Raw genomic sequence first — 25,805 nt, 5'->3', positions numbered from 1 at the left:
GTACTTCTATTTTTAAAAGAACATCCCAAAAACTCTAAAGATCCTGTCAGCCGTGTTATCAAAGAAACAAACCCAAATAATTTGAACCCTTGGAATAAACCACTAATATGATCCTGAAATATTTATCCTGTGCTTTTAAAGGATGCTTATTTTTAATTAATTTGCCTTGTGCTGGTTAAGGAGTTTTAAATGGAGTTTTAATGGTTAAGGAGTTTTTCTCTGTGAATCAGAGTAACCACTACACAATGTCCAGTTTAAATTATCGGTATTTGGCCAGGATTATATTTATAGCCTCTGTCTCCTCATTTATTTTATGCAATCTGAAAACTAAAAACTTAACATTTGTAGGTTGATTTTTTGGTTTGGTTTTGGGTTTTTCTGTTTGTTTTTGTGTTTGCTCATTTTAGTTTGTGTGTGGTGTTGGGTTTTTGTAGTTTGTTTTTGGCTTTGTTTTTTTTTTTTTCCCAGAAGATTCATGGACCCACAGCTTCAATAACTGTGATTTTTCTGAGAGTGAATTAGTGCATGCTTTTATGGATTATTAATGCTGGTGAATTAGCTCCATGTTTCTTTGTGTTTTCTGTGTAGGCAGTCCTAACAACTGTGCTAAATACACTCTTCTATATTACCAAATATTGCCAAAATATCAAAGAAGATTGTTTAAACACAAAAATAAAGAATAAGTGGATGAAGCAATTGTATAATTTTTATTCTTGTATTGAAATTAAGCATACATAAAACCAGATGAGGCTTGCAGGCTACTTAAATGGAATAATGCTTTTCTAGCAATGACAAGTAAAAACAGCCAAGCTTTTTGTTAATCTCCCAAGAACATTAATCTTGAAGCAGTGCTTGTCTGAAGACAATAAGGTGGACACAGAGAACAATTCAATAAATACATTTCCCATATCCCTGCTTTTCTGTACTGGAGTACTAGTAGTTTTATGGCTCTTGACAACCTGGGGTTTATCTTGTTGCTAAGACAGAGGCTTCTATTATTTGTAAATACCTGATACTGCTGTGGAAAACCAACCTTTTATTGGTTGGTTTATATGTTCTGTCTGCCTTTCCTCAACATATTTGCTTAGCAAAATGACATCCCTAATGTATCCCTTTTCCACTGTTTCCACTATGGCAGTCCAGCTGTTTTTCCTCAACAGTGATGTCCTGGTAGATGTTTATTTGTGCATTTATTTTTTCTATAAAAACATGTTCTGTAGCTCTTGAGTGCTGGGTAACAGATTTACTGTCTGAACACCTTGGAGTAATTTGCTCAGATCACAAGCAGGATAACAGATCGTCCAGCCAGCCTCAACGGGTTTGAACTTCCCTATTTGCTGTGGGTCTGGGAGATGTTGCCAGTGCCCAGCTAAACCTGGGCCTCCTAAGTGCTCATATACCAATAAAGCTATTGCCAGCATTGACAGAGTATTCGTGCTCATGCCTGCATAAATTTGAGCTGATAGCAAGGACAATGAACTGGGATATTTACATTTACCTTAACCTTTACAAATTTGGCATCCATCTCCAAGATGGCCATGAAGGCCTGCATGGGTCATTCATTTCCTCGGGGGAGGTGTCCTGGGTTGATTCCTAAACCAGGACAGGAGGAAATGTCTTTAACTAGGCCAGTCCTGCATCTATCTTGGTCAGGCTACAGCAGCTGCCCAGACTGCTGGGTAGCTGCATCTGAAGTGTCTTTAATTATGATATGTCATTCTGCTAATGATCTTTATAGAACTCCTTCCTTTGTCTCCTCTATAATCTATACATCAGAATTGTTGGTCTGTTTGGTCTATTTATCAGAAATACAAAAAGAAAAGAAAATTTTAAAAGGAAAAGAGAAAAAGAGAAGCTAGCCTGAAAAATTGTCACCTAGTCAATTACTTTGAATGATTTTGCTCCATTTAAATAAGAGGGCAAATATTACTTTCATATACATATATATACACACAAGTGTAGCTATATTCCTACAGTGAAAATTTAACTTTTTAATGTATAGCTGAAGAGTTTTTTAGTTTTTAAGCAAAGACCTTGTTCTTGATACCATCAGAATTATTTCTGGTGTATGTGATGATCTTTTTTTCAGTTAGCTCATAAGGATATGAAAAGCAGACTCAAAAAAACATGTTAAGTTATTGTCAGTGGTCAGTAGTAGGAGAGAAGTACTGCCTGTCTACTTTGTTCAGAAGTAAAGATGTCAGATGCATCGTTTGATTATACCTTTGGTATAACATACCAAAATGCAAAACAATTTCATTTTTATGATTTCTGATAATTTAATTTCAGTTGTTATTGCATCTTCATGAAACATGACTTATCTGTGAGTTTTGATTTGGTTTGTTCAGGGCTTGAGGGACATGTTTTAAATTTAGGTTTTTAATTTATGTGGATGGAAGAATTTCTGCTACTTTTAAGTCAGCATTTCATGTCTCTGTCATTGCAGCAGTATACTTAAGGATACTAACCTAAAAGACCTAGAAGACTCATAATAATACCTATTGTCTGTGCTTGTTGCCTTGATGTTTTGAAAGTCAAGATAACTGCACTCATGGTTTTGGAGCATCAGGTCATTGGGGCTGAATTCATTGACATGGTGCTGTGAGTCTTCCACAGAAATTTGCAGGAAAAAAAAAATAAATTGCTATGTCTTTTCCACACCAGAAATGAGCAAGCCTGACAAATGACTTGCAGAGGACACTAATTGCATTGCCTTATTAAGGTCTAGCAAAGTCATAACAGCAACACAACAAAAATTTCAAAAACATAAAATTATTTGGGTACTGTATAACATATCTTACAGAGGTGAATACAAATAAACTGTTTCTTTTAAATGGCCTGATTTAGCTGGCAACTTTTTCAGTCAGATTCCCTAAGGAGAGGGTTTTTTTCCCCTCTCTGTAACCCACAGCTGCTGCCCTTGCGTGAAGTAAAAGTGCAAAGCCTTCCTTTGTGTGACGCAGTTCCTCAGACTGTCAAAAAATCTGGACTCTTTCTAGAAGAAGGTTGTGTATGCATCTTACAAACTTTTTTGGAAGCAGATTAATTTTGTCTGTAACTTTGTGCTCATACTGAACACAATGGTTCCTATAGAAAGGGTACTTCAGGGTAAGCTGGAGTGGGAGCTACTCTGGGAAATGGGCAGCTTTAGCATAGCTCACAGCTCCCACATCCCAGCCTTGCTGAAGTCAACACTGCTGTGGGTAGCTTCTTTTTTACTCTAAAGGACACTTGCCCTTATGCTTAGTGGGAACTAAAAAATATCAGACATCATCAAGCACTAGATAGACTGCAAATCCCTGGCTTTAGGGAATAACGGGAAAACCTTGTATTTGCGCTCAAAAGTTGGAAATTACAATGAAGCACTAAAAGAGAATGGCATGAGGGTCTTTCAGGAACAGATATCAGAATTATGAATAGAAAAGAACCCTTTTTTATCTGACTATTGAGAGGAAGAAAAGTTTTATTTGATGTTTCATCTTCTGCCATAATTTCTTCCTTTGATGGAAATAGACTTTGCAACCTTGAATGTTGTCATAGAGTTGAAAGCATATTATACATGTGTTAGGGAAATAGAACATTTTTTTACAGGTGAAGACTTTTCCTTTCTTTCACATCTGCAAATTTCTTGTTTTCTCCTCTGTTTCTTCCTTGGATTTGTTGACATGGACTTTCTTCCAGACTTCAAACCTTCAGACCAGAGTCTCTTGCTGATGTGTCATGTAGACATGTGAGAGGTTAGACGCTCATTTGTGAATAATGGTAATCTGTTGAGACTTCACCCATGTGCTGAGTTTTATGTGGATATACCAAAAAGGAGAGCAACCCATTGACATCAGCAAATTTCTTCTTAACTGCCATGTCCTCTGACTAAATGGGATTTGAGCTGAAACAAGATATAGCAATGGGTGCCTGACTCATGGACTTTAGCAGACAATAAGAAAACTTTGTGGCACACAGCCCATTTATGTGTGTGCTCAGTTTGCCTTTACATCACATTTTCCCCGAAATGAACTAAACAGATGCAGGAAACTGATCCTTCTTATCAGTATGCTCAGGAAACTTAAAAACAACAGTCTTATTATGATCTAGTATTTGGTCTTGTTTCTAGGTCTCTATGGCACTTTATACAACTCTCTTGATTGAGTTGTCTGTATTGGTACCAAGATTATTTTTACTGACTTGTTACAGCTAAATCAGGAAGCTCTGTGTGTTTCTGTGATGTTGCATGGGGAAACATGAACTTGGAGAGATGATGCTGTGTTTATTCCCCACTCTTCTCTCCAGTGTTACCTAAAACCAGCCCTGAATGATCTGGGTGACACTGCAAATGTGTAACTCTTTGTCTTTTTGGCAGTGAAACAAAGTATTCCCTGGGATGCCAGGGGTTCATAATTCAAATAGATGGGTCTTTGGGGGTTCTTTGTGAGACTTTCTGGTGTTTGTGTACTTGGTTCGTAGGTAGGTTGGTTTGTTGTGAGTTATTTTTCCATCTGAAGTAGACAAATGGCTCCTCCCAAAATAATGCTATTTTATAGCTTCATGTCTCAGTAAACATGCTGTGCATGAGCAGAGTAAGGTTACAATGGAGACAAAGAAGGAAATAGCTGTGTGAGACAGGACTGTGACTGAACAAATTAAAGTGGCAATCTACAAAAGCTGAGTGGTAAAACTCTGTAAATAATTGTCTCCTTGCTGAGGAGGTGCTTCTTAGGAGGCAGTTCTAAGCATAGAGAGACCAGCTTGCTTCATCTGAATTGGTACTTGTTTAACTTCATGAGAAGCCATTTTGGGGACTTAAACTGTGAGAAAACTAAATGAAAAGAATAACTAAGAACTTTGTCACTGTAACTCCTTCTAATTTGCTGCAGGATTCCTAGTACCAGTAAGGAAGGCTTGTAATTAAGCCATACATGTGACAGTGGAGAAAGAGGGACACAAAAATTTTGCCTGAGCTAGCCACTAGATTTATTTAGCTGTAGAATCAAAAGTCTCAAGAACTGAGAGACAAGAAAATATGTAAATTGATTTTTTTTTTGAGATTTTTTTTTTCCAAGATTTTGATCTGATTTCTGCCTCAGGTTACCTAGGAGAGGCATAGTTAGAAACAGGCTACATATATTTGTACCTAAATCTCAAAAGTGTACATGCACTGGGATTCATGTATAGAGCCAAGACCTTCTTTGATTGTGGAGAAGAGCATTACAGCTGAATGGAACTGTTCTTTTAGTTAAACAAGTTTGCATGTGAGCATTGCTGAGGATAAAGTTTATGTGGAATTGTGTCTCTTTTCAAACAAGCTCGTATTTCATTGTGAAATATTACAGCACATGTTAACATGACTTCCCAACAGAGATGAGTCCAGCTAAAACTAGTAAAATATTTAATCTTATGCACTGTGGAGACCAGAGGAATTTTTTTATCTCATTTGGAGAGCAAGGAATTATTTTGTGTTAGGTAAGGTAAATGAATATAAATGAAATTTGGGGCATTTTTATTGCTGTGGCCACTGTGAAGGGACTGGTGGATGGGAGACTTGCCATGATTCTCTGATTATTAGCCATCCCACCTGCAAGAAAATTTTATTTTCTCGGGTGACTGAATGTAGTCCAGTGTGTCTAAATGGAACCTGCTATAAACCCTGCCACTTCTTGAAATGTTTTTTCATCTTCAGTGTATTACCAACAAAAGGAATTTCAGTGCTCCTTAGATGAAAAGAACTGTAAATTTTAAACTTCTGTCCACTTTTGAGCTATTTTAAGTGGTAGCATGTTGAAAAAATTATGTAATAACTTGCAGCCTGTGTGCTACATCACCTGCATTGGTAAAGCTGGTGAAGGTGCAGGATGCAAACTTAAAGTCTGAATAGCTGCTCACTGATGCTACACTGAACATCTGCACTTTGTTTGCATGGGAGAGATTTCTAAGTGATTTCAGAATCTAAGTTGGGTTTTATTTTCCTATTTGTATATTAATATATAAATTATATTCATATACAAATTAATATTTGTATATTAATTTATCACCAAAAAATGACATGAATGTGTCTATGCGGGTTTGTCACTTCCTGCAAAACTTTGCCTTCTTTTGAGACTGCAAAGTAGTAACAGAACTTCACTGCACTTTGCATCTACTGGTAACCATCTGTGCTCCATGAAATCTGGTGAGTTTGGAAAGACAGCAGCCCTGACCATTTTGTGCCTGTGTTGAGTGGGGAAAAGGTAGTGCTGTGAGTACTTCTACTGGTGTTAGGAGCACAATACTGAAACAATATATTTTTTTTCCTCAGCACTGTATTGCCATTTGTGGCAGCACTGGGGTTGGTGCAGTTGTATCAGCGATGTAGAGTTTTTGATAGCCCACAAGATGTATTAAAAGGTGCCAAGGTGGTGTGGCAGCATAACCAGGTCAGAAAGTTTGAGCGTTATAGGCCAACCTACTCAAGAAGGTATTGAGAGTATAACTTGCTGTTGGGACCCACTTTTCCCTGTGTTCTTTCAGAATTAGGGTTTGGGCAGCCAGTGTTGATAACCTGCCTCGAGCTCATCCCAGCTGGAGTGTGACTTCTGTCAATAGTGGTCATGGTGTTCTTGTGACAGGAGCTGCTGGGCTGTGTTTGCTTTGTTTCCAGACACGAGCTGATGATAACTGCCTTCATCCCTTCCTTGTCTTCCCCTGTGGGAGGACAGCCTTAACTAATGTCACATATAGTATTTTATTCAATTGTTTGTCTTACTAGAGAGGAAATATAAATGAAGACACAGATAAAGGTGTTTTGCAACAGTAGCAAGCCCCTACTGACTTCTGCTCTACTTTCTGCTTTCAGTTAGGAACCACCTCCTACTGTCTGCTGGTTATAACATTCCACATTTGACATCTAGTTTTGGACTCTGTATGTATTGATGGCTGCTTTTGTAGGTATTCTCAATGCAGAAACAAAGACAGCAGGCCTTGAATTTCTATAGCAATAATTTTCCCCTCTTGTTGTGTTTTTCATATATTTCTTGTTCCCTCCTGCCTGCATTTCCACAGCAGAAAGATGTGATGGTGATGATACAATCTTTTCTTTTACAGAAAAAACCTGAAATCATTTTTTGCAAGACATAGGACGTTGCAGTGGACAAGCTCTTATGCTTTGCCAGACTTTCCTTATGATGTCAAATGCATATTAGCAGAAAAAAAATGTCCTGATCACAGTATGAGAATAAGGATTATTGAATTTTTACAAGCAGACATGACAAAATACCTAGAAGGATCACTGTAAGTAAACACCGTTAAATTTATTTGGGGGCATTACCTGTTGTCTGCAGAGGTAAATTTTCAAATGGATGTAAAGCTATTCGCTGATATATTTGCTTAAATAAAGGAAGCTAAGGGCCTGAAACCTACTGAAAAATTAGGAAGGTTTCATGCAAGCCTATAAGCTGCGCCCTTTGTTATTTGGAGGCCAATTGATTGCCTGAGAAATAGTCAGAGATACTTTAATGTAGATTGGTATAGACTCCAGTGTTTAATACTGTCTGGGAAACCAAACACTTTTTTTCCATCTCCATCTTGTTTGCACAGGTATCCGAACAGTCAGCAATATAACATTGTTGTCAATGCTCTGCTCCAGGCATACCCATTCCTTGATGAAGATGGGAATGGCTTTGTAAGTATTGTGAGCTTTCCCCACATAATCAATCACAAGAAAATAATTTAGTTCAGAGGAAATCAATATCAATTTCTTATATGCTGGCTCTATTCAGAGCACTCACACTTGGTTGTGATTGGCAAATCCCATTCTTATTTCATTATGTCAATTAATGATTAATCCAGGTATAGCAGTACCTCAAAGCCACCATGAGATCGTGCAGACCTGTACATGAAATTGCTTGTTGGGTACATTTTCTTTCTGGACTGATTTCTGCCCAGAGATAAAATTAAATCTGATTTTTTTCCCCTGTTTTTAAAAACAAAGAAGCCAGCTCTTTAGAAAATTGACTGTATGAGGACTAACATGTGCTAACATATGCTCTTGAAATGTATTTTGATTGTTCGTGTGTTAGATATGAAACTACAACACATAATACTAACCGTTTAAGGAATCTAAGTCTAATTTAAAAAAACATTTGAAAACAAATCTTGGAATATCTTGGAAATAACAGAAAGCAGTGGAAGGAGCTGATTTAAATTTGAGCTACGTTTTTTTCACTGGTGATCCAGAATATCTGTCTCTGGTCTCTCAGGACAGTGGTCACCTTTTCACTTCACATCATTGCTTTTCCATTTGATACTTTTATAGCAGCTTGTAAAAGCTTGTGAGCCTCAGTGGGGACTGTTAGCTTTAAACATATATAAATACATATCTCACATGCCATTACTGTAGAGAGCAAAATAATTTTGGGAATGAAAAAAATTGAGGCTTAAGGGGTAACTATTTTAGTTCTCCCCTGAGTCCAGGCATTGTTGAAGGGAAGGGACTAAAGAAAACAAGTGCATCTCAAAGAGAAGAGTGGGAGCAAAAGGACCAGAGAGAAGCAGCCTATCCTCATTTTTAATCAGGATACCTCTCTGAATACCCCAATGGTGGTCCTTGGGCAGGGTCCTGAGTAATGCTATGGCTTCATCTGGCTTCCTATATGATGAAGAGCTGGAATGATATTCAGCTTGTTCTGAAGACAATTTTACAGCCTTTAACTTTTAAAAACTGTTTTTAAGCAGAGATTTTTAAGCTAGGTTTTCAAAGGGCTTTAATTGCAGAAGGACAATAGGCTGAATGAAACTACTTATAAATGTTCTTTGAGAAAAGGTCATTACTTGCCAGATGGATCACAGAATTGGTGCTGGCAGAAGTTATGTGAAGAGATTTCAGAGTGACTGCTCTTTATCCTTTGATGTTTCCCCCCATTCGTACTAGAAAGTATGCCTGGCTATAACTGCAGTAAGTAAACAAGGAAGCTGGAATCAGCAGTTTGCAATATTGCTACTCTACCGCTTTCTGATCCAGCCCCTCTCCATTGACTGTGTTGAGACAAGAAAAACTGCACAAAAGGGGTATGCCTTCATTCTTAAGTTTGGAGGAGGATGTGAGAATGAATTAGTATTTTTTATTGGCCCTACTGTTAGATATTTTGTTCTTCCTTCTTGATCATAAACACTATAAATACTAATTTTTTCTTGATCTGAGACAGTTGTATGTTACAACAGTATCAGCTTAAAACAAACCCCACAATATATGCATACCTACTTATCACAAGACTTGCAGTAAAATTAGATTCATATGCCTTTAAGAAGAAAGTGAACAGCAAAAAAAATTGACAACAAATATTCTTTTTTTTTTTTTTTTCCTTAGAAGGACCTTCAGTAGGTCAAAAATGTAAAATTTCTGTAGGCTTTTCTTTTAAAACTCTGGCTATTAGGGGACTATAACTGTTGCTTGCTGTTCCTGATAATAGTATTAAAATATAAGATGTAAAATATTAATTACTGAGAGGTTTTGAATACATCAAAGTTTTTTATCTATAGTAACTAAACAGTTGTTGTTATTATTACAATTTTAAAAATAGTACATTGAAAGCATTTTAGAAATCAACCATCAATAAAATTCAGAGGAAAAGGGAACTGATAGGTAAATGTAGAAAAGGAAAACTAACATGAAAGTAGTATTTTAAGCAAAAATGCAAGTTTCATTCCTTGTTAAATAGCATTTATACTTAAACTTCTGGGGAAGGCAGCTCATATAATGTGGTTTTGGTGCCTACATCAGGAAGACAGGAATAGCACTCTTTAAGTTCTTATTTCTCTGTGGACTCCAAAAAGAGCCTCAGGTGGTCAGCTGAGCACAGATGTCAGTGTTTTTGATAGATAACCACCTCTTTTTCATGTTTTGTAACATGGAGAATGCGGCACACCAAACATGGCAATTCAGCTGGGCTGGCTCCTGAAATAATGGTTTCCAGTAGTGCTAGTGCAATCAAGTTATTGGGGTCTATTTAGAATACCAACAAATCTGCTTTCAATTACTGGACTTTTAATTTCTTTTCAAAGTTGTAGGAAAAATAAATTGTTACATGCATTTTAAAAACCAAAAGGGCTGAGTGCAGTTAGGAGTACCAAGATTGTTGCCTTCCCTATGGTGTGCTGAGACTAGCAAACTTCTGCTATTGAGTATTATCCTTTCTGCCATGTAAAATGCTCCATACCAGTGTATTGTTAATGACATTCATTTACTGCTTGTTATTTACAGCAAATAAATAACTGCTGTAAATAGTTCTGCTATATCACAGTTCCTAGATTTATTTTAACTCTAAAGTTATGCTTAAAAAGAAAGCAGTTTCTCATCCTTTGGGGTGGAGGAGCAGCCACAGCATTTGCTGGGCTCTGCAAAAGGATGCAGTAGTTCTTAAAGAGATGTCCTGAGAAGGTCTGCCAATGGTGGGTATGATTTTAACTTTAACTCACAAGTCTTGCAGCTAAAAGCCCTTCAACAGAAATGGATGTGTGTTGGCTACCAGAAGGGTGCAGCAGAAACTGTTCTGGGCTCCTCCCTGGCCAGTGTGCATGGGCAGGGACAGGCAGTCAGGCTTTTGGGATGAGAAAAGGGAAAACTCATCCCATGAGAGATCTTGGGATTCCAGAATTAACATTTTCTTCTGGCCAAGCACAGAAAATCAGAGTGTCAAGAACTTTGCATTATTGATGTACATGGGTGGAGAAAACTTGAACCATAAATGTCAGCACTTTTATTGCAACATTTTTGCAGAAATGAAGTGAAATGAACAACTGGAAAAGGGGAAGATAGAAACATATAAGATACAAACATACAAGGTAGAAACATAGAAGAGCAACAACAAAAAACAAACATAAAAGCACCTAAATTACCACCAGAATTTTCATGACAGGAAAAATAGTAACTTGCAAAAATTACTTTGAACATTTCATTTTTTTGTTTGTTTGGGGTGTTTGTTTCCAAAATACTGGACTTTTATTACACCACCAAATTATTAAAAACAACTAATTTAAACAATGTGTGTGTTATTTAGAACTATAGTCTAATATTTTCAATCTCATACTGTTGCAATGACAGATCATTAAATATTTGTGGTTTCAAGATTTATTAATAGATTATTCACAATTCTGTTTGTTAAGAATTCTCCCATTTAATTTTGCATATGGAAAAACCCCATGTTTCTGTGTCATCAGACTTTTTTTAAAGGATATCCAATTCTATATAGTCAGGACAAAGATTATGACCCTAAATAACTTAATTTAAAAATAAAACCATGAATAAGCCACTTACGTATTATGAATTTTAAAAGAATGTTACTTATTACATCAATTTAGAAGAAGGGATTAAGAATTATCTAAAATTCTAAATAATGATTTAAAAAATATTTTCTACTAATAGTAAAAATCATTTAAGAAGTCTATGGCGTATCTGGAATGAAATTAATTCCAAGATTAACTTTTAGTAAGAGTGCTTTAGAGTGACTATGTAAGAAAATCTACCTGAGGTATTTCCTTCTACTTACTGAACAATGCTATCCTAAACTAACATATGACATTTAAAAAAATAAAAGTCTTCATTTAATCATAGGATGGTTCTTTAGATGTATGACTTATATTGTAACCAGAACAACATTTGTAAGTTACAGACAAATAGCTTATACAGAAAAAATGAAGGTCATAAAAACAGCATCCAAAAGCAAATTGGCATGACGTTGTTTCTTGATGACTTGCAAGATACTCTGTCTATCTGTGTTTCTCCACTTTGCAAGGCTTAATCCCAGCAATTTGGGAAGAATCGTTTCCCCTGTTCCATTTCATTTCAGCCAACCTTTTGAAAATTGGGTGGTTCCAAGAAAACACCGCGCGAGGAAGGAAGAGAGAGGGCTCTCTCCTCCACATCACTGGCCTGTGGGCTTTGCATAAGCAGCTGCCTTGAGCTCGTGGCTGCCGAGTGGTGCCTGTGAAACCCAGGATGCTGGTGCTGACATGCCTGATTTATGTAACTGCTGCACACAAAGTGATTATTTGCTAGTAAATGACTGCTTTTAATCTGCGTGTAATCCTTTCACCTCCTATGTCAGACAGACACAGGCTAATCCTTCTACCCCTTTACAGGAAGTTAAAACTTCCTGGGGTGGCTTTTGGGGGAAGCTGGGGAGAGCAGAAAAATAAGAAAATTAAGTTGTTGGTTCAAAGATGGTAACAAAAGCATCATTTTTAGAGGATGCATTACCCACAAGGGAAACCACATAAATGTATGTTCTTGCAGTCTCATTCTGGAAATAGGTATGTGAGAGGGGACTTGCCTAAGTTTATGGCAATCCTATTATAGAAATAGATTTAATTAAAATTTGTGATTTATTGGGGGGACTGGAGGATGAAACAGCTGAAAGTTTTGAACTTTGTGGGATATTTAAAGCCTTGTATAGGTGTCAGCATATTCTTTCATGTGAAAGAATAAGCAAAAATATCTTCTAGCCAAATAAAGATTTTCAAAAGAAAGAAACTGTGTGAAGCTCAACTACAGAGATGCTTAAATTGTCAGCTGTTAATATATTCTGGGATGATCATGTTTTAAAATACTATAACATCTGTTAAACACTTCAGAGAAGCATTAAACTAAGGTTTTTGTTTGCTTTTCTTAGCAGGCTTAAAATAGCAAGCTAGGCATAAATTCTGCTAGGCATATAATGATGGGGTATTTGCATCAAAATGCATAAGGCCAGAACTATAAATGTATTTAGGCACCTTAATGCTTCAAGTTAACAACAAGAGGGATTTTCAAGGCATGTAGTGACCTTACTGCTTCTGAAAATGGTGCTGAGGTGTAATATTCATCTTGAGGCTGTGACTATGCCTTGTGAGAAGACTGGGTGAGCAGTTGTACTCTGTTCTTAGTGTCTATCTTTAGCGGTGATGATGTGACTTCTCCTCTGGCAGAACCCTAAGCCTGAAGTTTGCATACTAGAAATGCAGATGGGCTTGTTTTCTTTGCAGCTCTTGGATGCTGAACTGTGACAGGCTGTGGAAAGATACTTTGGTAAGGGCACATAGGTGGGTGGCACAGTGTCCCCCTAGGAAGGGCTCTCCTGCCCTGGTAGGCCTGCTTGAGAAGAGCTGAAGCAGAAACCACTTGGTCATACTTCTATTGTAGTCTCATAGCTCTTCCACCGTAATTTTGTGCCATTAATGGAGGTCTTGCTTTTAGGATTTTCTTTCTAGGTCAGCTAGAACCTAGGGAGGTGGGAACAATAAGTTCAACAGAAGAAATACAAGATCACACTGCCTTCAGCACCATCTCTTAAGAAACCCTCTCATCTGTATCCTGGGAGTGAGAAAGGCATGTCAGACTCACTGCAAAGAGAGATATTGTACTACTTAGTCTACTTCTACTGAATTCTGGTTTACACCAAAAGTTAACCTTTCAAATAATGTAACCTTGGACTAAGAAATTACACCTTTATGGTAAGAAATTTAGGGTAATCATTCTTCTGTTTATACTGTGTTTTAGCATGTCAGTGGGAACAGGCTTGAGTATAGTATTAAGTGAGCATAATATTGGAGTCAGTTTTAGAAAATGATAGATATTTGAATCTCTCCACATCCTTTCATTTACAGTCACTTTTTTGCAGACTGATTTTTTCCCATCTGACTCTTGAATACTCCTCAATAACTGGAAGATGCAAGTGATTTTGGGGAATAACAACTGTTTAAAACAGCATGTTGTGCCTGCAAATGTGTTGAACAGCCTTTGCTTAGAAATTGCACCCTGGGGTGTCAATGGCATGGCATAGCTAGTTCCTGCCATGGGACATCCAGCTTTGGTCCACGTGCAAATGGCCATTGGTCCTCAAGGATGCATGAGGAAGTTGCTGTCCATAAAACTTTCAGCAGTGACTTTTCAATAACTGAATAAAGAAATACATGAGGGTGACAGAAGTGCTGGGGCCATGTAAGTTCTTTGACTGCCATGGAGTGAAAAATGGCTGCATTAAACAGGATCTGCATCTGCTTGCAGTGCAGAAATTCCTTTAAGGTGTACTTTATATACCTTGAGGTGTCTTACAAACACTAGGACCTACTTAAATGCTTCTCTTAATTCAGCAATTTTGGGTTCAATTTAAAAATATACTTGATCCAGTATAACTGTAGGCTCCCAACCAAAAAGTAGTGCCACACTGTGTCTTTTCCATTCCCCAGTGTTAGACACAATAGTCATACAACTGTGCAACCAGATGCTGCCAGAGGCAAAGGGAAAAAAAACTAAACTAAAAAAAAAAACAAAAACGAAAAAACAGATCACCAAAAACAAATCCTAAACCCCTAAGCACATTTTCTGTGGCATCTGCAAGCTGATCTGCTTCACTATGTAGTTTCACAACCCAATGTCACGAATGGAGCATAAAGCAAGAGCTGAGGAAGGGACGACATTGCAGTTTCACTGGTAGCCTAGGATAGCTCTAACCCTTAGATTCAAATACTGTTATCCTCAGCAAGCCACAGCAGTGCCATTAGCCCAGCTGTTGGTTGCCACAGAGCCATTTACCACAGCTGGTTTTGTTTCCTTCCCTCCAGAAGCCAATGGTGGTGCTGCCCCATGAGCCTTTTTCTGCTTAATGGCAAACACTTTTTTGTACAGTTAGGTAAAACAAAGTGACCTGCTTCAGGCTGGGGCAAATTCTTAACAGATACTTTAACGACAGCTATTCTTTTTTCCCACATGTAGTTGCTGTGGAAACGGGCCCTTAAAGATCGTTTCAAATATGTGCGGAGACCTATTGAAGATGATGAGCAAGTCCTGAGGAACAAATGCAAGTTTGGCCACAGGAGAGGACAGAGCAGAAAATCTTCACTTGCTGAAAATAAACTTGATGATGTCCAGGGGCAGCTAGAGGTAAGATTTTTGGTGCTTAACTGAGTTCAGTTTTTCGGCTTCTCTGCTGACAATAAGGCCACCAGCCACTAAAGGGGAGAACTGATCTCATCCCATTTAAACTCATTTTGTATAGAACTTGTCATATTGCCAGACCCTTTCCATTTCTGGAAAACTAGGTATCCACAACAGAGCTAAACCTGATACTGGATGCCTTGCATATTTGTTGTAACATAGAGTTACAAATTGGACAGAAAATACTGTCTGTTTTTTTTAAAATGCAGTATTTCTATTCTGCTTTTGATTGTATACCTCCAATTAGAGTAAAAAACATTAGAGAATTATGTCTACTAGCTGAAGCCTCTGTACAAATAAGAATGCAAAGAGGTATTTCAGCTGGTAGCAAAAATCCTACTGTCACATTGCACTTTGTTATATAAAATCTGCTTGTGTTGATGTATGCTATACATAGGGATGTTTACAAATCTATGCATGCTGTGTATTCCTTTAGTTGGAGGATTCAGAGAGTTATCACTGTCCAGTAAGTGTCAAAGGCACACTAGTTAATTTATACACTTTCATAAATACCTTAAGGTTTCAGCTATGCTTTGCCAATGCTGCACACACCTCTTTGTGTTGCAATTAAAACACGGTAAAATTTGAACAATTGTACTAGTGTGAAAAAGAAGATATGTAAGTAGATATTTATCTTTAGTTTATCCATGTCCATCCTGCTGTTTACCAAATCCTGTATTTAGGGGAGCAAGAGTGGTTTATTGGATGCATTTCTGCATATATTGCCCTTGTGACTGAAGGTAGCTTTAGTTTCCTATACAAAATGCAAATACATGTTTGGGTTGGTTTTTAGAAATTTTGGTAATTTCTATTTATTCCCTTTGGGTTAATATGTTCAGGAATAACACTTCCCTTCTTGCCTGCTTTTGTTGAAGAGTTTGTAGCATGTGTGAAGTAAGAAATCTGTGACTTTGGTGCAAAACAATAACTAGTCTCACACCTAGTAAAGAAGAAATTACAAGCTCTTGGTTTTGTGTGCACATTAAGAGTTAGCCATCCTTTATCTGCTAAAGCTTGGAAAGGGCACATGTGGATTTTTCTGTCTTATGAGCTCATTGAGAAGGGCTTTGCAGTGATCCTGTAGGAACTGCACGCTAAACTTCATTTATCAGTAGAGAGGGTGTAACTCTCCACTGTGCTGTGTTTCTGCAGACCAGGAATCACCACTGTCTATCTGCATTGCTCGAGGCTATCACTGGCCACCCTTGTTTCCTTTAGAAATTAAAGAAAAGTATTCCATCTCTTCTAATGGTCTAGGCCTTTTTTGCTAGCCTGAATGTTGTAGGCAAATTAAGGATTAAAGGTGGTGAGAGGACACCAAGTATCCCTAAACAACTTTCCTTTCTCTCATTTTCTCTGTATCCTGAATATATACATACATACATATACATATATATATATATATATATAAACGCACGAATCAACATTTGTGGGCCCTATTAAGGATTAAGAATGTATTTTGTAATTCTGAGGGAATCATAACTTCCTTAGTTTTAAATGTGTTTCCACATTGAAAACAGCAATGTCTGATATCCTAAATTATGTCACTACATATGTACAAAGCTGAACAAAATGTTTAACAAAAGCAGTAGGGGTTTTCATTCTATATATTTAGGAACACACATAAAAAGCATTTTTCTGCCAATCCTTGGCACTAATTACTCCATGAAAAATATAAACTGTTAAAGTGTCTTAGTCTCAAAAAATAAATATTTGATCTAGAAGCCAATACCACAGGCAAACCAAATTATATTCAAATTACCATTAGCCAGATCCCCTCGTCTTTATCCCTTTTCCAAGACTGGAAGAATGAATCAGCCTTATGTGAGCTAGAAGCCAACACGTCAAAATTACTTGAGGTAAAATGGAGAGAAATTAATTCCAGGTTAAGGAGACCTTTGGAGAATAGTTAGTGAAGGATTCCTAGTCCCTTTGGGCCACCCCATTCTCCTTTGGCTAGGCAGAGTAGGACATTTGGGGCATTACAGGTCAAAGCCGACTGGCAGAGCTATGCAGATGAGAGAGCACATCTGTTCCCAACAGATGACCTATTTACCAGTCACACAGCTGGCATCGATACCGAGCTTTAGCTTCTGAGCAGTCATAAGCTGTCACTCTGTCATGTGTGCTTTGTGTCAGCGTAGTCTCGGACTGTTAATGGCATGAAACTGATAAAAAGAGTATTTACTGATAGGAAATGTCTCACTGTTATATCTGGCATTTATTTTTATATGAGAATAAAGTTATTACTACTAATAAAACCCTTAACCAATCTTTTTACTTTTTCATGTGAAAACCCAGCTGCTTGCTGGACAAGCTTCCTGTGATGTGTTGAGCCAGATGATGTCTGCCCCTTGGTCTGCCCAAGCCCCATTGCCTTCCAAGCAGGCATTCTTCCTTCAAAAGCAGCACGAGCATACCTTGGCCTCCCACTCAGGGCACTGCTTCCAGGTGCAGCATCTGTCTTTCTCCTACAGTTTCTTTAAAACATCTGCTGATGTGTTCCTTGTTACAGAGCATTATATTCAAACAAGATTGAAGAGTAGCTACTCTTTTTCTAGAGACTAGCATCACATGAAAGGTCTTGAGCAAGCACAGGCAGAAGTTTGGTGGTTAATAAGCACATAAACCTGTGCTAGAGGTGTCTGTCAGTAAAGGAGATTTTTATTTAAATTATGCTCCCTACAAATATCCATCAGGTTGCACCACCAGGGAAAGAAGCTTGGACTGTGCTTGGCAGAGATTAATTGGAGCCTCTGGGTTGAGGGATATTCAGAATTTTATCAGGAAAACCTCCATAAACAATAAATTTTATGGTTATGGTGTGAGAATCTTCCTCAGTTATTTTCCACAGTCAGGGAAATATCTTGGAGCTGCAGTAATCCAGGGGAGAGTGTTTTGTAATGATAATGACCTTCATCTTCTGCAAATGGAAGGTACTTTCCATAAGAAGGGTGATCACACCGTTAAAACACATAAGAAAAGCAAGCTAGTCTCCCCTCTGCAGCAAGGATGGGATTACTGCTAAACCATTCAATGGCTTGTTCTCACTGATCTCTTTTTTTAGTCTTTTTTTAGCATCAAGCCCCCTTCCTCTGCCCTAAGGACTTGTTTGATTTATGGTCTTTCAGGCTCTGAGAGAAGCCATGTTGTAATAGGAAGGGCCCTAGATTTGGGGAAGCCAGAAGAAACAGAAAGGTAGGGCCTTCCTGGTCCTTGGCCAAAGGATTGTCAGAAGACAAAAGGGGATGGAGAAGGAAATGGGCTTAGAGCTGATGATTGGCTTGCATACATTGAGAGCTTATGACTCAAACACTTACACTGCCCAGGGGTAGTGACCAAAGAGCAAATTGTCCCTTTCAGAACTTTAAGTCTGGAAATCTTTCCAGTCTCAAGCAGTGCTGTAAACAGCCAATTCAGTTAGCTGAAGACAGAAATGAAAAAGCCCACAGCTGTCCTGCATGGCTCCACCTGCCGATTCAGAAAGGCATGTGTTTCCCATGGGTCCTGCACCATATTCTGCAACTTCCAGAGATTTCTGGGATACCCCTATGATATCTCAAATGCCACTAAATAGCTTTATCTATGCAGGTGGATTAAGCTCCTTCAATCTATCCCAGAGATTAAATAAGAAAATATCTCAGCAAAGGGACTACCCAAGGGTATCTTAAGCTGCCTGAACTGTAAGGGAATATAACAGGCTAGAAGACTGCTAGTAGTTTTTGATCTTAAATAAAAATGGAGAGAGAGTACTGTCCCTCTTCTAAAGCCTCTGATTCCTTACATCCTATGACAGCCTGTTTGTGAGGTCATCAGGGTTTCTCTGAAACTGTCACACAAATAAATTTGAAGTTAGGTGTGAAAAGGAAAAGTAGGCTCTGACAAGATGACGGCTAAGATAGTGGTAGATGTTTGCAGATAGTGGGAGTATTTGCCACACCCAGGAGAGGTGGGAATAAAAAAATGAAAACAATTTATAAAGGGGGCACCAGCACACCATCTTCTTTCTGTGTCGATGGGATAGAGGCAAAAAATGCTTTGATGAGTGCTTTGGCTGGGAGAAGGGAAAGGATTCTGCAGAAACTTTAACTCACAAAATTGGACATCTATTGATATTCCAGTACAGGGAAGATAAGCAGGAATTTTGAAATGGGTGAATTTGCAAATCCAGTGCCAAGAGAACTAAATGAAAAGCAGAGAAGACCCCTGGTCCAGGAGGAACACCATTTGTGCTTGCCTTCGTGGTATCATGCAGTACAAGAATGGTGAAATTTACCCTGTTGGTTTTGTCTGGAAATTGTTTTTTCTGATGAAAAGAGGACTCAGGACTGAGTGAAGTCCACCCTGTGAGATGGAGTCTATTTTCTCTCAGATTAGGTAAATTAGCCAAGTTACTCCTAGGGATATGCCTTTCTTTGAGGTGATAACTAACATCATGTTTGTCAATCATCTTATGCCACTGCAGGAGTGAGAATCTTGAAACAAGATTTCAAGGACTCTAGAAAGAATAGGATTTGGAAAATGGTGGCTGGAGGAAAAAGGGAGGAGTGAGAAAAATAAGGCAAGAGCAAGGGAAAAAGAGAGCTAAATGTCTGTGAATTTCTCAAAGGATGAACAGGTTGTGTAGGTGTCATGGTTTTAAACCAATAACTAAAAAAATTACTTATTTCTTGCTGTGAGATATGGATTAGAACAAGAGCAAAACAGGCTTAAAACTTAAAAGGAATAAAGACAGTTTATTTACAAACTACAAGAATAAGAACACTAGAATAAACTTCCAGAAAACACTTTTATCTCCTACTACTTGACCATTTCTTTGTACATGTACACATGATAACATAGAGACAAAAAAACTTTAGAACTTTAGTGGTCAAAAACAGTCTTAATTCTTGCTAGAGTCTTTTCATCAGTCTTTGTAGAGAAACAGAAGTCTCTTTCTGCTAATCTATGGAGTTTTTCACAAGGAAACGATTTCTGTATAGTTTCTATTGCTCTGATGTCAGCTGCCTGGAAATCTGTCATCAGATCTTCTCCTCCCATTTCACATCACTCTGAGGTGTGTATGGGCCATGAGTTTAGGGATGACATTTTAAGGATGAGTTATTCAAAGGCAAAAGTCTTCATCTGTCTCTGTGAGCTTTCCTGGAAAGCAGTTTTCTCTTTGCCCCCAAGGCTTCAAAATCTTCACTTTACCCATTTCCAGCAACTCACAGTATCACAAGTACTCTCTCTTTTTCTCCCACCACTTTGAACACTCTATTCCTCCCAATACTCTGTTATGAATTAAAGGAGTCTTTTTTAAACTACTATTATCCATCTCCATAGCTTTAACAGACAGATATTTCAGCCGTAGAGCATCTCCTTATTCCCCCTCTCTTATTTAAAACTTAACTCTTTTCTTCACTGTTTTTGGTGGTTTTATGATGTTTTCATGTTGATTGTCTCTCTCTTTCTCTATCTTTCTGAGAAAAAGGAGTAATCTGTATGTTTATCCAGGTAGTAAAAGCTTTAGAAAGAGCTGTAAGAGTCCATGGTGTCAGGTTTCAGTCCAGCAGCAGCAGTAACTGAGCAGCTCTGCTTTCTTTTCCTCCCCCCCCCCCCCCCCTTTTCGTCCTCTGTGGCCTTATCCGGCCGAAGGAGAGGGGGGCGGGGGGAAGTGGAGGTTACTACAGAGCCTTGTTACCTTCTCAAAAGCCAGAAACAAAAGAGGACAAGAGAGCTCTGACTGTATTTTATAAGGGGGTGGTCACAGGTTGAATTCATTTTTTAATGGTCAGACCTGCTGTCAATTTTAGAAATGACTGATAATTGGTCAGGAGAAAAAAATCCCATCAGCCACCAGCAGCTTCAACTTCCTTAGCTCTCAAAACCACCTTAAAGGTAAAGCTACCCCATGACAGTAGGAGATGCAGAAATTCTCTTGGCTCAATTTTACAGCACCATTGGAAGGTACAGCATTAGGTACCATCTATACCGAGAATGCCATGCACAAATGAAACAGAGGTGATGGCACCTTTCCCTCTAAGATTATTAGTCTCCAAATTAAGTGTTCGAATGTTTGCACAGCCAGAATGTGAGCATGCATATATAAATGATCATTCAATAGCTGTACTGAACTGTTGTAATGTGATTTTTTCCACTAAAACTTTGATGTGCATACATCAAACTTTGAGTGTGTAGTGTTGCTTAGTTAATATTTTAAGATGCTTTTAAGTCAAAGCAAAAGCTTTAAACACGAATCCCCAGCATACATCTTGCACTTCATTTTATTTGTGTCAGCCAGTGTCTTCATTGTTCTGTGAGTTAAATTGTCAAGCACAGGTTGTCCCTTGGTAGGGAAAAGCAGATTCATCTCATTTTGCAGCTTGTAAAATCAACAGTTGTTGTGATCAGAAATAGACTGACTTATGTGACTTCGAAAGTTTATGGTTAGCACTGCCGTGTAAATCTAGTTCTGAAGTTGCCTGCTTGGCTCAAAGGGCAATTATGTGTAAATAAGCAAAGCCTGCCTTAATGAAACATCTCATTGGAGTACAAGTCAATGTGGATCCTACTGGTGGTTACATGCTCATTTTGCTTGAAAGCAGCCTGTCCGTGCTGTTTCACCTCTCTTTGTGTCCAGTGGTTAGATGTGAGAGGTGGGGCATGGTTTTGATGCTTCCTCAGTTCTCTCCCACCATCCAGGATGAGGAGAAGGGCCTTGAGGAGTGCCCAGTTTACAGCTTGCCTTTTTAGATCCATACTTGTTCCAGATCAGTCTCCAGTGGTTGGTTTTTTGGTTTTTTTTTTTGAGCAAATCTTCACTTTCTAATTGTCATTGCCTGTTTTGATCACTCCTCCTAATGTAAAACACCCCAATATTCATCACAGTACATGTCATTGTCACCACAGAACAAAGGGCTGTCCCTTACAATAGTGGTAGCAAAATCTGTTCTATACACTGTGATTTAATGATGCCTTGTGTCTGTATGTGCTCCAAAATAGCAAGACCCACTTTTCAGTACTCAAAAGCCAAGACACAGAGATTATGCTCGCTTAAGTAACTCTGAAAACTGTTTCTCACCCTGAAGAAGTTATAAAAGCCAATTAATGGAAAAGATAATTCCAAGCAAGAGTCCTAACTCCTGCCAGACTTTCTTGTGTAGGTACCTTGAGCAATGATCCTAACTAATGCAGGAAGACTCAACAATAAAGAACAGTCAGCAGCATCAATGCTCTTAGCAAGAACATGACTTGGAATATGCATTGGCATTTAGCAAGGAAATTTGAAATGTGTTTTTTAAAGGAAATATTATTAGCAGCTGCTGGGAGCTGACAAGAGCAATAATAATAATCAAAGATAGGCTGTACCAACGCTACTACCCATCAGCATCCCAGCCCTAATGTATGGTGTGAAAGGAGCTCCTATTCAGTGCTGATGCCACTGAACCTGTCTGCATAGCACTGCTGTTCCAGGAGATGGTTCTCATTACCACCACATGTTTTTTTACATTTCTTTCCAGCAAGCAGCTTAGTCTCCATCCGAAGGAATTTCCTCAAACAAATATTCCCAGAACATCCCAGGTAAGGAACCTGGATCACTGACTGGCAGTGAGCAGATTGACAGCATGCAGTAGTGTCCTCATATATACCTTTAACAACACTGCTCATATTTGAATTCACTCTCTCAGACTGAGGAACCAGTAGGTCCTGTTGGCATTCTTCAAAAAAGAGTTCTCTGTGTTTGTCCTTAGCAACAGTTGGGCTGCATTTACCATTCAGGAATTAGTGTAAACCCAAGTAAAGAGCAAGAGGTGTCTGCTGTCCACACCAGAGGCTCTTTCACCACTCTTTGATTAGGCAGTCATGTTACTTTGGTGTTGACATTCATGTCCTTTACAATTTATGATTTCAAAAGTAACTGCAAGATTAGACCTTGCAGACCACATCAGGCACAGGAATTGCTCACTCCCTCCTCACAAACTGATGTAGCAGTTTCACTGTCTTGGCTGTGACATTGTTTCATAAAAGCGCCCTGCTAGCTGGGGCTTTTTTACAAGAAGTTGCTAATACAATCTCAGATCCTGGGTAAGATAAAAGGATCCATCAAAAGGACATTTAGGAATCGGGCCTTTATTTAGAAATCCACCTCCAATCAAAAGACTATCCTCTTGCTTCAGGAGATGGGAGGAATTAGGAATTTGGAGTCTAGTAGTTTTTTGTTTGTATGTTTTCTCACTTTAATGTGAGCATTTTAGCACCATCTACTTGCATATGGTTCCAAGAAGAACCATGAATATTAGGTGGGGAGTCACAGTCAAAAGGCATCTGGAGTGTAGGCAAAGAGCCTTACAACCTCCAGTGTGGCTGCCAGACTTGGTGTCTTCAGTCACAGATACCTGAAATGCCAAGAAGTCAGGAGTGTTTGCAGGCACGGGCACTAAGGGATGGGCTCCCTACTGCTGTCACCCTTTGAGTGTGAATCCAACAGAATAAGTAGGAGCCTTGGCAGGACCATCCTGCAGTCTAGGGCTAGGTTACTCTGGCAGACAGGTACTGGGTACCCTCTGCTTACCTCATTAACCTCCTTTCCACATCATTTTGCCTGGTACTAGATGATTTACACTACAAAGTTTGGCCTTCCATTGCTATTTTCCCCCCCTAATTAATAGCTATGACAGCAATTCTTCCTTATACTACTGCCACATTTCTATTGGTAGCTTGCCATTGCCACTGATGAAAATGTCAAATTGCTTCCTTTAGCTAATTAATAATGTCATTAGCTAAACTAGCTTTTAAGGGCAGAGCTGACCACAGGGAGAGTTCATCAAATCAAGCAGTGTTTGTCTTGACAAGGGGGCTGGAGAGAAGCTGGCATAAAGGTCACAACTTCTTCTTGGCATTTGTTTCTAAGCAACCCAGGCAGTCAGTCTGGTTACAGCACACTGGGTTGAATTGTTTTGCTTTCCTGTCTCTGCAAGTAAAACACTGAAGGTGACAGGCCCTCAGGGAATGGGCCACCATGTTCCACATCAGCTGGCTGAAGAAGTTCCTGCTTTATGGGCAGGAGGCCTGAGAGCAGACCCACAGGAGAAACCAGTAATGAAGGAGCTGTTTGGAGTCAGAGACTTCAGGCCAGCTCTTGCACAGCATAAAAAACCATAAATGTAATTTTAAAAGCCCCAACAACTGCCCAAGTTTGTGTGTGTGAGAAAGAGTGGGTATCTTGAGACTGGCAAGAATGGATCATCCCTTGGTTCTGTGCACTGGTCACAGCAAAGCAAGTGACAGCCTGTCCATCTTAGGGCAAGTTAGCAGGTTAAGGAATAGCTGAATGGCCCCATTGGGAATATGTGAATACTAGGATGGTATTCATAGTAGTAACCAATATCAATTACATACCAGAAACCCTCAAAGGCTGATGCAGGAAGCTTGCAGAGATAACACACCAGCAGCAAAACAAAACATGACTCTGAGTGACTTGATGGAGATTTACACAGAATTCTTCTCATGGCTTTCTGCCTTTTCTGCACTGGTTGTGAAGGCTTTCTCACCCAGTGTGAGAAGCAAGAAGTTGGTGGTGCTAAGGGACAGAGTGCTCAAGGTGCACTCCCTAGGTACAGGATGGCTGGCAGAATATAAAGCCTTATCAGAAAAACTAGATAGATTTTGCAATGATTCTCAGTAGGTGAGTTCAGATGATCACATTACTGCAACCATTCTTCATGGGCAGCATCAGGGCATCTGTCTAAAGACTGGCATGTCAATAAAAGGGACAGAATAATTCACTAAAATGAGCAGTAACACATTTCCAGGATCAATTAATTGTGCAAAATTTTCAGCGGTGTCCAAGGATAAAACAGGTAATTTTTAGTTGTGATGTACAATTTTTCTTATGTAACATGATATTAGATAATTGGAGGTAGAGAATTTGATGCCAGTTTCTAGAGTTTCAGGATGAGAGAGCTAGAGAACATATGGAATAAGAAACCTTCTGTCTTCACTGGCCAAGTTGGCAAGAACTGTAATGCAGACCCAAGAGATGAACACATTAGGAAGGAATCAACAAAGTTTTGGTAAAGAGATGTAATTCCTCACAAATTCATTAGTTCTTTGAAGTATTTAACAACCCTGAGGACACAGGCAATCCAGTTGATATAGTTCACTTTAAATTCAGAAGAGATTTTAGCACATGCCTTTCAAAGGCTCTTAGAGGATATAATCTGAGGGGATAAACAGGAAGGTCCTTGAATGGATAAGAAGTTAAAAGATAGAACAAACAAGGCTATGCAGAAATAGTTGGGGTTTACAGTGGAAAAGATTATGAATTCTTAGTTTAAGCAGTTCAATATATTTCTAAATGACATGGGAAAAGTAGACTAGTTGGCAGATTACATTTTGGGATGCTACCAGGGATACTAAAGACAAAGACCAAAGAATTGCAGAAGGACCCATTCTGGGGGAAAAAAACCCAGCAAACAAAATTCAGTTCTGATAGACGGAAAATAAGGAGACGAGGAGAATATAAGGCAAGGAAAATAAGGCACAAATAAGGAGAAAATAAGGAGAAAACTCAGTCCTAACAACACTTATAGTGATGGGCTCTGAGCTTAGTACCATTCAAAAATGCTATTTTTATACCAGGTCAAAGAGTATCTGGCACAATGCTAAGCAGCAGTCAAAAAAAAAATAGATGTTGATTACACAGAATTATTTAAGAAAGGAACAAAAGGCAATGCATTATTCCACTGTATGCCCCTGTGATGTCCCAATATCTCAACAAGTACTTTAAGTTATACTGTACCTATTTCATAAAGGCTACAGTGAAATTAGAAAACATGCAGAGACAGTAACAAGGATAATTGAAAGTATGGGAAAGCTTTCATAT

General features: G+C 38.6%; 1 protein-coding gene across 1 annotated transcript in view; it reads left to right on the top strand.

Moving 5' to 3' along the window:
* Nucleotides 1-25,805, top strand: part of SAMD3 (sterile alpha motif domain containing 3) — a 36,192-nt gene that overhangs the window by 5,602 nt on the left and 4,785 nt on the right. Inside the window, exons 4-6 of the mRNA XM_058835707.1 lie at nt 7,075-7,260; nt 7,567-7,651; nt 14,717-14,884. Coding sequence (XP_058691690.1) covers nt 7,075-7,260; nt 7,567-7,651; nt 14,717-14,884 — 439 coding nt within the window. The remainder of the gene's footprint in view (nt 1-7,074; nt 7,261-7,566; nt 7,652-14,716; nt 14,885-25,805) is intronic.

This window comes from Poecile atricapillus, chromosome 3, assembly GCF_030490865.1.
Source record: "Poecile atricapillus isolate bPoeAtr1 chromosome 3, bPoeAtr1.hap1, whole genome shotgun sequence".
NCBI classification, from domain to species: domain Eukaryota; kingdom Metazoa; phylum Chordata; class Aves; order Passeriformes; family Paridae; genus Poecile; species Poecile atricapillus.
Note: the sequence above shows the minus strand (reverse complement) of the source record. Positions and strands in the feature narration are given on the sequence as shown.